Here is a 12054-nt window from a genome sequence, read left to right on the forward strand (position 1 = left end):
TATCCTCCCAACAGAAATGCCTGCATATGTTCCCCATAAAAACATATACTAGTATCTTCATAACGGCATTTTAATAGGCAAAAACTAGAAATTACCCTAATAGTCATCAAGAGTAGAATGGATGATTTTGACATAGCCATACAATGGAACAGTATACAAGAGAAAGAATGAAGTAGACCTAGCCGGTTTGGCTCAGTGGATAGAGCATCGGCCTGTGAACTGAAAGGTCCCAGGTTCGATTCCGGTCAAGGGCACATGCCCGGGTTGTGGGCTCGATCCCCAGTGGGGGACGTGCAGAAGGCAGCCGATCCATGATTCTTTCTCATCATGGATGTTTCTATCTCTCTCTCCTCTTCCTTCCTCTCTGAAATCAATAAAAAAAATATATTTTAAAAGCAACTGATTTCTTAAAAAAAAAAAAAGAATGAAGTACTGTACATGCAACATGGATAAACCTCACAGTAATATATATATTTTTTAATTTCTTAATTGATTAAGGTGTCACATATTTGTCCTCATCCCTCCATTCCCATCCCACATCCCTCCCCACGGATGCCCCAACCCCCTGTTGAACTTAACCGTTGGATAGGCTCATATGCATGCACACAAGTCCTTTGGTTGATCTCTCCCCCCTCCTCCCAACCTCCCCTATCCTCCCTCTGAGGCCCGATAGTCCGATCGATGCCTCCTTGTTTCTGGTTCTGTTCTTGTTCCTCAGTCTATGTTGTTCATCATTTCCCCTAGATGAGCGAGATCATATGTCACTAGATATATACTTATAAGAACTGAATGTGAGACGAGCAATAATAGTTATGCTGACAGGCAAATGAATCAGTCTGTAGTGAGTTTCTTTCTGGACCAACAGTTCTTTTGAGACCCAATTTCAATGTCCACCAGTTCCTTATGTGTACATGTCAGCACTGACCCCTCAGCTCTGGATGGTGGACAAATGGTGGTAACGGAGGTCCGACTCCCTCTGGTTTGGTCTCGGCCGGACCCAGGGGCACGGCAACCTCACAGTAATATTAACAAAAGAATCCAGACACCAAAGTATACCTCATGACTCCACTAAAATAAAAAGTATAAAAACAAGCAAAATGAATATATGCTTTAGAAGTCAGGATAGTAGTTACCTTCAGGGTGCAGAGTAGTTAATGCCGATAAAGGGACATGAGGAACACTTCTGTAGTTGCTGGTAATGACTTGTTTCTTATCTGGGTGCTGGTTAGAGGAGTGTGTCCAGTTTGTGAAAATTGCTTGACTGTACATTTAGGACATATGCACTTTTATGGGTGTATGTTATTGTTAAATAGAATGCTTTAAAAAAAAAAAGGCAAACAAAAATGAAATACCCTTACTGTGGCATTAAAATCACCTCATGATGGGGCCTATCACTGTCTATAGCACATAACGCCTTGGCTCCCACCGGTACCCCACCTGTACCCCACACTCTAACCTCCCCAAACTTTCCCAATCCAAGTGTAGAAAGGCGTCCAATCCAAAGCTCTCCTTCTCCTGGTCAGTCTTCTAATGCAGCACACGCTCCCACCTCCCCACAGGTGCACGCATTGTTTTCTCCTCCTGGGTCACCCTCCTTTCTCTCGCCTCCTTGGAAAATTCCCACTCAGCCTTCATAGCTCAGCCTGGTGTCCTTTCTCTGAAGGTCCTACCCCAGCACTCCTCAGCCAGAGCCTGCTCCCTGCACACTACACATCCCACACTGTTCACACGGACCCACCTCATTCCTTCGTTAACTACGTATTCAGTCATCTTCCCCAGTAAAATCCCAAGTTCCTTGACAAGGAGAGCTTATTTTTAGCACAATGCCTGGCTAGACCGGTACTTGAAAGATGTGTTCCAGGCGGGAAGCTCGGAGCCCTCAGTTTATTTTTCTTTTTTCATATATTTTATTGATTTTTTACAGAGAGGAAGAGAGAGGGATAGAGAGTTAGAAACATCGATGAGAGAGAAACATTGATCAGCTGCCTCTTGCACACCCCCTACTGGGGATGTGCCCGCAACCAAGGTACATGCCCTTGCCCGGAATCGAACCTGGGACCCTTGAGTCCGCAGGCCGACGCTCTATCCACTGAGCCAAACCGGTTTTGGCTCGGAGCCCTCAGTTTAGAGAAGCAGTATGAAGTACTGGGGAAAGCGGGCACTAAGAGGAGGGGGAAGTTAAGGGGAGAAATGAGCAAAGGCTAAGAAAGGCAGCTCTCCGAAGAAATAAGAGACCAATGGATATGTAGAAGATGCTCCACCTTACTAGTAGTCAAGAAACTGCAAGTTAAAACACCAGTGTTACCGACTTACGGACTGAGGAAGGGCCAAAATAAGATGTGTGCAAGTGTGCTCACAGCAGCATGCTTGCAATGGCAAAACACTGGAAGCAACCCGGATGGTCCACTGATAAGCAAATGCATGAATCAGCTCTGGGTGTATTAGTACAATGACATTCAGCTGTGAAAATACATGAAGTACAGCTACCTCTATCGACATGAATGAATTTCAAAATTAATTTTAAGTGAAAAAGTGAGCTATAGAATATAAAGGAGCAACAAAAATGTACTTGTGCAGCACTCCTATAATTAAATAGATTTTTTTTAAAAAGAGAGAGAGGAGGGCCAGTACCGAACTTGGAGTCAGAGGTAAGGTCTGAGTCCCACTGACGGCTATTCATCCTTCAGCAAATCACTTTCTTTCTCTGGGCCTCAGTTTCCTATCTGCAAAATGGGAATGATAATACCTACCCTGCCTTTAGGCAGGCAGGGACATGTGTAGACACAGTGTGAAAGTGCTTTGCCAACCATAAATCACAGCCTTACTTTCCCAAGGAGCTCTGGAAAGACTGCAAGGGAGGAGGGCCAGGGCGGGGGGGGGGGGGGGGGGGGGGGGAGGGAATGAGAGGGGGAAGAGCAGGGGAGGAGGAAAGAGTGAGACAAACTGTCTAAATGGAGCCTGTGAATAAATCTAGGGTTCCTGGCACCTCATCCTCCAAAATCAGAGAACCCAGGCAGCAAGGTCACAGACCTCACCGCACAACCCCAATCCAGAGTCCAGGAGGGAACCCGGGCCCCTCTGCTTGGTGGCCCTGGCTGTTTTCTGGAGCTAGAGTGACCTCAGGGCTTTCAGTGGCTCCGGGACTTTAGGAATGCCCCCTAATGTCTAGCAGGGTGGTCCCCACTGGGGATTCTCTGAAGGGCAGGACACAGTGGAGCATTCTTCTCCAGGGGAAACAGGAACAGAGCTAATCACAAGGTAAGCAGCCTCGAACCTCATAAACAGGCCTGGGGAGGCCCAGCCACCTTCAAATTACAGGCGGCCTCTCGCTCTGTTCAAACAAATCTCCTGCTGTGACTCACTGCTCGGAGCGGGAGGGAGGGGTAAACACACAGCTGAGGGGTTAGAGATCTAGACGCTGGGAGATAAATAGCGAGGACCCAGAGGTTCTCACTCTCAGGCTCATGTGAACAGGGAAAGATCTATGGGAAAATCTAGGTTTCCCCCAACCCCACTCCCCAGGCTTCTAGGCGGGCCATGCGGACTGAGGGGTGGGTGAGGGTCAAGGGTCTTTCTAAGAGGAAGTAAGGGAAGTGCAGACTGCCCCTGAGCTGGAAATCAGCGTCCTTAATTCATCTTCACCCTGTAACCCGCTACTCCATTGCGTTGTTCCTCAACCGTCCCTTCTTCCACCCAAATGTATGTGGTCTCTCAAATGACTGCAGTCACAGCCACCTCAGTTGTCCCGCTCTGAGAAATGGGCATAGCTCGCCCCTTGAAATACTGACTCCCAAGAGGCCAGGGTGAGGAAAGCCCCACTAAAATCAAAGAAGAGGGCCAGATGGGGGCCTATCCCCTCTCTGCGGAGGCTCCCAACCCACTCAGCTGGCAGGTGTCAGGTGTCCTTGGTCCTGCCCTCTGAGAGCTCTCTGGGCCAGAAGTGGCCCTTTATTGAGTCTGACACAAGGAGTCATTCCCACTCCTCCCCACAGACGAGCCCACAAAGCAGGTGTCTGCTTTCTGTCTGGCTACCTGCCCAATACCATGGGCTGGAAAACCTCTATTCAGAGGGCTAACGGGTGAGTGGGAGGTGGGATGAGAAAAAGGGACTTAGGATGGGGCAGCCCTTCTCACTACCTGGAGCCCTGGCACGGGACAAGCTGGGCCCTAGCAAGGAGAGTGTTCACATAGAGGAAGGTGGGCTGCCAAGCTCTCAGCTCCGAAGGACATGCCCTTTTGCTGAGCCAGTCTCTCTCCAGGAACCTGCCCAAGTGCCCAGCCAATGTCGATGAAGGCGTGGTTCCTCAGTGCCCCCTCCCCTCAAAGGGCTGGCACCAGTGACCCTGCCCTCTTTAGTCTCTGACTACCTTTTGTCTGTGGTTTTTTTCCCCTTTTGTGACCCCCATTTCCTCTTTCTTCCTTCATCTACCCACTCCAATCCTACCCTATATTTTCTTCTCCTCTTCCGGTCCCTGCTGAGGCCAAGCTTAAATCTGGGCCACTAGCCTCCCTGGCACATACCCATTTCTCCAACTAAACCTCCCCACCCCAGGAAACAAAGGTATTTCACAAGACTCTGTATAACCCAAAGAGGCATATACCAGAATTACCAGCAGGCAGGGAAGCTTGTCCCACCTGCTCTGAGCACACGTGCCTGGAACCGGTGCCTGGAACCGAAACCATCTGGGCGCACACACACACCCACCCTGGAGAAATATGGGCCAATGCTGGTGCCAACTGCATGGTGATTGAGTAAGCCTCCTCTCCCAGATCCTCTGGCAGAGGATTCCCCAAATTCCTGGTTGACCTGGACACCTCAGCTGTAATGCTCCTGAACGTTAAGACTCTGGCAATGAATGAAGGAGATGAAATGGTGTGAGGAGGAATTTATGGCTTGAGCTTGGGGCAGGTGTCATCATGAGTGGAAGGAAGAGTCAGTCACCAAACTTGAAAGGTGCCTCTGCCCAGGAGTTTCTTCCCCACCCAGGTGTCACACAGCCAGGGCTTCCATCATTTTAGAATTCATTCATTCATTCCTTTAGAGTAAGCATCAAGGACTCCAAAGGAATCCGACTTTAAAATGCAAATATTCTGGCCCAGCAATTCCACTTCTAGGTATTTCTCTCCAAGAGAAATTAAAACAAAGGTCAACACAAAAATGTGTCAACAAATGTTTATGGCAGCATTATTCATAGACAAAAAGTAGAAGCAACCCAAATGCCCACCAACATTTATCCAAGATGAACACGTGATAATATAGTCACATGATGGAATATTACTCACCCATAAAAAGGAATGAAGTACTGATTCATGTTACAACATGGATCAACCTTAAAAACATCATGCTAACTGAAAGAAATCAGCCACAAAGAATTGCATACATAACTATGATTACATTTATATAAAACATCTAGAATAGGCAAATCCATAAAGAAAGTAGACTGGTGGTTGTCTATGGCTTGAAGTGGGAGATGGGCATGAGTGATGCTAATGAATCAGTGTTTCTTCATGGGGGGGGGGATGAATGTTCTAAAATTGATTGTCTTGACTGTACAACTCTGAAAATACTGAAAACCACTGTACACTTTAAAGGAATGATTTTTGCAGTATGTAAATTATATCTCAATAAAGCTGTCATAATAAAATGAAGCCCATGGTAAGCCTTCAATAAATCACAACTTTAGTTATATATGCTAGAGGCCCATTGCACAAAATTTATGCATGGGTAGGGTCCCTAGGCCTGGCTGGCTATCAGGGCCAATCAGGGCCTTCCAGCTGCCAGCCGGGGGCTCCCTTCCACGGCTGCCAGCTGTCAGCCAGGGCCTTCCTTCGTTCCGCACCGCCCCCTGGTGGTCAGCATACATCATAGCGAGCGATCGATCTCCCGGTGGAACTCCCATGGGGATAATTTGCATATTAGGCTTTTATATAGAGAGATTTTTTTTTAGAAGAGTGGGGCTCACCCAGCCAGTGTTGCTCAGTAGTTGAACATTGACCCATGAAGCAAGAGGTCACGGTTCCATTTCCGGTCAGGGCACATGCCGGGTTGCAGGCTTGATCCCCAGTAGGGGGCAGCCAATCAAAGTTCCTCTCTTATCATTGTTTCTATCTCTCTACCCCCCTCCCTCCCCCTCTCTTTAAAACAATCAATAAAAACATAAAGTAAAAAGTTAAAAAAAAAAGAATGGGCTCAGGAAAGACTTGGTAGTAAACAAATTCAGCTTTCTGAGGTCCTAAAGGAATGACACCTATTCCAGGGTAAAGACAAAGGTGCAGCAGATGAAAAAAATTCCAAATTCACCAGGGCATCGAGAAAACCTCTCTGATCAAGACTAATCAAGATACAAAATTAGAAGATGAAAAATATGCAAATATCTAAGGAAGGGTAACACTGACGGATTCTTTAAAGGGAATCACCTGTCACAGAGCCCATCATGCGACACCAGCTGCCTCTCCCATGGAGAAGGAAAGGGGCCCAGAGGGGGATGCCAAAATGTGAACCTCGACCATCACTCTGTCTAAGCCAGTCCTGGCTGAGCTGGGACTAGCAGAGGTCACCCAGGTCTTCACCCTGGGTCTACCTACAGGCCCTTCTTATCTTCAGGTGTCTCCTTCCTCCCCTGGCAGAGGAAAGGGGAAAGGAACAGAGAAGAACCAACATAATGAGAAGGAGCAAACACGGACCAGACCAGACAGTTCCTCTATGCCTTGGCCAAGGGTCTCTGGGGAGGCACAGCAGTCTAGTCTAAGCCAGGGAGTAGCAAACAGAAAATAAAACTAATATCTGAGCATTAACCATGTGCCAGGCACTGTGGCTTCCTATGCATTACCTTACTTAATCCTTACAACCTTAGGAGAAGGGTGCAATTATTATCCCTGTTTTACCGATGAGGAAAACGAGACTGACGAGATTAAGTAATTTACCGACGTGATCTTGAGCAAAACAAATATTGAAGCCCTGATAGCCCACTAGGTCAGATTCCCAAAACCAGGCTCTTAACCACATGCTATTAACAGAAATCACAAAAATCATAGTCTAGCCAAGAACTGTGATGCAATTACCTTAAGAGAATGGGAGAAGAAAAAGAGAGGGTGTAAGGGGTGGGAGTATAAACTTTCCTGTAATCCCCACAGCAGGTAATCAATAGATGTCTAAAACTAACAGATCAAAAAGCATCACTATAAACACATTATTTAGAAACATGAGGTAAACACCAGACAAAGGAGTTAAAAGAGTTGAAAGTGGAGAGGACTTGAGGCAGGGAACTACTTGCTATTTTTCTTTTTGTTGTTGTTAATCCTCACCCCGGGGATATTTTTTCCATTGTTTTTTTTTAGAAAGAGTGGAATGGAGAGGGAGAGGGGAAGGGGGAGGAGGAGGGAGAAACTTCGATGTAAGAGAGATAAGTGGACTGGGGCTGGGGCTGGTGCTGGAACCTGCAACCCAGGTACGTGCCCTTGACCAGGAATCGAACCCGTGATCTCTTTGGTCGGCAGTCCTATGAGCCAAACCACTGAGCCAAACCAGCCAGGGCCTTGCTATTTTCTTTTAAAAGCCTTTTGCTATTATTAGATCTTTTAAAAATCATGCATATTTTTTCCTTTGAAAAAAAGATTTTATTTTTTTAAGATTTTTTAAATTGATTTTTAGACAGAGGGGAAAGGAGAGGGAAAGAAACATCAGCTGCCTCCTGCATGCCCCCTGTGGGGATCAAGCCGGCAACCTGGGCATGTGCCCTGAACAGGAGGGATTCGAACTGCAACCTTTGGATGCATGGGATGACGTCCAACCAGCACTGAAAAATTATCTTAAAAGAAAAAGAAAGAAAGTCAGAGATAAGCCAACCATAATCTAATGCAGCGAACACTTGCTGCGTTTGCCACACAACTTCCATCTTCCACTGGTAGAAGCACTTGGGTTTTGCTTTGGAGAATCTCCCTCCTGTCAATCAAGGATGGGCCTGTCATCAAGGAACCCCGTGCCCTAGCCAAGGAGGTCACAGGGCCAACGGCACCCACTTCCTGGAATCTTGAGCAGAATGGCAAAAATACTTAAAACAGCTAGAACCAATCCACCTAGAAGTAATAACCCTCCATTAGCTCCTTCCACCTACATAGGCCCCCGGACTCCCTAGGTTCAGACTTTTTAAGCTTCCCCTTAAATTTTTTGAGCTACCCATTTCCTTCTAATAAATTCCTCTCCTGCTTAAGTTAGGTGGAGTCACTCTGTTGCTTATAACCAAAGAAACTTAATGGGAATATCTAATGTTTGAGGTTGATTTGTGCTTTCATTTGCCAATGTAACTTACTACAGTTGTTTACAAACTTTTGACCTAAAAAATACATTTTACATCACAAGCCAATACACACACACATAATATGTACATATATATATATATATATATATATAACTGAAACAAAATTTTTGCCAAAAACATCTATCCTAACACTCTGAGAGTGTTCATTCTATTTCCTTTTTTAAGACTGTTTTGGTTTTTTTTTAGAGCAGTTTTAAGGTTTAAAACAAAATTAATGGGAAGGTACAAAGATTTCCCATATACCTACTTTTTTTTTTTTTTTTTTAACCAAGGATGAACCTACACTGACACATCATAACCACCCAAAGTTGATATTTCACCTTAGGGTTCACTTTAATGAAGTGAATGGTGTTATGGATTCTATAGGTTTGGGCAATCATTATTTCATACAGAGTATTTTCACTGCCCTAAAAAACCCTCTGTGCTCTATCTATTAATCATCTCCTCACCCCCCAAAACTCCTGGAAACTACTGATCATTTTTATTGTCTCCATAGTTTTGTCTTTGCCATAATGTCATATAGTTGGAATCTATTTCTTTTCTAATACTGGTTCTAACCCACTAAGTTGATTTCAGACCTACTAGTGGTTATGATCTGCAGTTTGAAACATACTGGCTCCTTATATCGGCTGCTTCTACCTCCAACAATTAAAAACAGCCCAGAGAGCCTATGAGCCATATTTCCATGTCCATGTGTGGCGCACTGAGGCACATGGCCTGGCTGGTGGGGAATCGCCAAGAAGAGTCCCAAGGTCCTGACCCTCACCAGGGCACACCAATTGGTTAAACTACAATTGGTGTGCCAACTGATGTCTACACTGCTGACATCAGAAGAAACACCTGTTCATTTACTCACTCATGTGCTCATGCACTGAGCACTCACTCAATGGGGTGCATATATGACAGTTTCTGGGGGCTGTTCAGAGCCATAAATTCTATCTGCAGGCTCGCTCAGAGGAGAGGAATCCAGGACAAAGCCTGTGCCATGATGGAGGGAATGTTTATCATCCCCTCCTGCTTAAGAGCTCAGGAATGTCTCCAAGATCAGATCTAGGCAATGATTATTTCATTCCCAGCTTTGAAGTAAATAACTCCCAACTCCAACCTAGAAAGAAGGAATAAAAGTGATTTTCTGTCTCCCCTTGCTCTGGAGGTCTCTGGTTAGCTTCAAACTATGGTTAGAATTCTTTGTTCATGGTTTTCCTACCAACTTGCTGCCCTACTGGACAAGCAGCAAAACATCAAGGGATGGAAGAGGGTGTCAATTCATTCTCAACACTGCCAATGCCTTAGTCTTAAGACCTTTCTGGATCTGTTCCACAGCAAGCAAAAAGAAGCACAAACACCCCTCTCCTTTTTTTCCTCATGCCCATCGAGCTGCCTCAACCATACCAAAACAGTGAGCAAGAGCAAGCATGGTGGAGGACTTGGAGCTGAGACACAATAGGAAACGGATTTTTTCCATCTCTGCAGCACCCCATAGCTGGGGAGTGGCAGGCTACAGAGACCAGGGATGGGGGTAGGGGGTGGGAGAGAGACTGGGGTGCAGCAGCAGCAAGATCTGTATTGTAAGGTGGTAGAAACAAAGCCTGGGCAGAAACGGAGGGGGACTGTGAACAGTGATCGCCTCTACCCTAACTTGAAATGAGCAACTATTCCGTAAATATTCTTTGAAGAAGAGCCAATCCGGGTGCAGCTGGGTTAGCTAGCTACCTCAGGAGCTTGCTGAGACAGGAAGAGGGGAAGGGAATCAGATACAGAGTGCAGGGTGGGGGGAGGGAGGGAGGGATACAAACTCCCCATGAGGTTGGCTCCCATTTCACTCTCACCCACAATAGCTTGGAAATCGATGAAATAGTACACACCTATTCCGGATTAAGTTCCCCCAGCCGAGCCTAGAAACCCTCAGCCACCAGTTACCTTTCCTCTGCCTCTCGGAGGGGAAAAAAAAAAACATATGGTCAGCCGGGGTAGGGAGAGGACAGGGACAGGGAGCCAGGGAGTGAGGGGAGCGAGGCAGATCGGTGAGCCTTGGAGAACTCCCTTCTCTCCCGCACCCTCAGTCCGTACAGAGACCCTCGCATTAAGTCCCTTCCCTTCCCTTCTCACCCCAGGTTCCGGCATCTTCTCGCCCTAGGCTAGGATGCTGGAGAAGGAAGCAAAACCAATAAACCGCCCCAGGAAGCGATCGGTTGGCCGATTGGGGGAAGGGAGCAGAAAAACTTGCCAGGGGGGAGAAGAAACCCCAGCAGAGAGGTGACCCCCAAGCGGCCAGTGCTATCCCTGCTAGCGAGAGCGTTCCCGGCCTCCCTCGGCGCACCTGGAGTCAGTCCTACAGGCCCCCACCCTCCAGTCTAAGCCCTGGGATTCCACTCTCTACCCTTTGTTACCGATCACCCAAAGCACCGAAAAGTTCTTTGAAGGGCCGCTGAAGTCACTAGGATCCGCAGAAAAGCCTAACCTCCTCCCTCGTGGGGCCCTCAAGTCCAAAAGAGCACAGGGATCTGGTCCCTGGATCTCATTCTCCTACAACCCGATCTACCGCCGACAGGACGCCTGAGGAGCGCGCACCGGAGACCAGCGCCGGACCACGGGCAGGAGCCGCAGTGTCCTCCCCAAGGGCAGGACCTCCTGGAGTCCTCGAGCCTCCGAAGAGTCTCCATCCCGCGACTTCCCAAGAACCCCACTGCCCGCCGCGGGGCGGGAGAAGAGAGACAGAGAAACGCGGCGGCGAGGAGCTGACCGAGCACCGAGCGCGGCACCAGGTGATGTCAGCGAACTCGCCGCGGGGCGCGAGAGCGGCGGAACCGGGAGCCAAAATATAACCGAGCTGAGGAGACGGTGCGGCCTCTTTTTCTTACCGCGGTCTGCTCCTCCGGGTGCACGTCCACCAGGGTACACCAGCCCCGCGTCCCGTTCATCTTCTTCGTGCGGGGGGTGGGGGTCGCCGCACTCAGCCTACAGCACTGCGGTCCGGCGCCTACTGGGCGGGCGCGCGCGGAACCGCCCCCTTGTATAGGCGCGTCGGGGGCGGGGCCTGGCGACAGGACACGCCCCGGAGGCGTCGATCGCCCAACGAGTGGGCGAAAGCGTGAGGTGGGCGTGGCTTCGAGGTTTCAGGGCACGCCCCTCTGCGCTAGCTCAGATTTCCATAAAGGTGGGGTTTGGGCGCTACCAGGAGCTGTTTAACTCAAGTTTTGTCTAACACGTGTGGTTGTACCTTAAGCCGTTCTCCCTTAGTTTTGCTGTCTCCTCCTTTCAACTCGAAGATCAATGTGGGTCAGAGGCAATCACCTTGCCTACCCCTAGAGAATGAATTTTTTAAAAGCTTCCAGACATTCTCTTCTCCCTACTTATAGGCCAGCCTGTAGGCTTTGTGAAGCTGAGCAAATTTCCTCCGCCATAGAAATGCAAGCATCAGGGGCCAGCTCATTCAGACTGGCCTAAGCCAGTCTGGCAGGTGCCCTTCCCTGGCAAGGCGCCCAGGCCAAAGTCAAAGCCAGCTTGGCTCTGGGTGGGGCTTGTTTTGCAGAAGCTATTATAACCAAAGCTGTCCTTATATGGTTGGGAGAGGTGGGACGTGTCCTTAAAAGGAGTTTGTATTCTTAAGAAAGGATGAGCCTCAATTTCTCCAGTGGCATTTGCTCCCCAAGCCCAGGTGAGCATCTTAAGGATCTGAAAGAGAGCATGGCCAAGCAGGACCTTGGAGCCTCTTCCCAGCCCAGCTGCTCTCTGC

At 48.1% G+C, this 12054-nt stretch overlaps 1 protein-coding gene across 5 annotated transcripts in view; it reads right to left on the reverse strand.

Annotated features, from left to right (window-relative positions):
* The window catches only part of TUFT1 (tuftelin 1), a 29383-nt gene extending 18092 nt beyond the window's left edge, over positions 1–11291 (reverse strand). For all 5 annotated transcript variants that reach the window (XM_054711548.1, XM_054711549.1, XM_008147281.3 and 2 more), the window contains exon 1: positions 11180–11291. In XM_054711548.1, coding sequence (XP_054567523.1) covers positions 11180–11239 — 60 coding nt within the window. In that variant the 5' untranslated portion in view covers positions 11240–11291. The remainder of the gene's footprint in view (positions 1–11179) is intronic.
* Positions 11292–12054: the final 763 nt, after the last annotated feature.

This window comes from Eptesicus fuscus, chromosome 22 (genome assembly GCF_027574615.1).
Source record: "Eptesicus fuscus isolate TK198812 chromosome 22, DD_ASM_mEF_20220401, whole genome shotgun sequence".
NCBI lineage: Eukaryota > Metazoa > Chordata > Mammalia > Chiroptera > Vespertilionidae > Eptesicus > Eptesicus fuscus.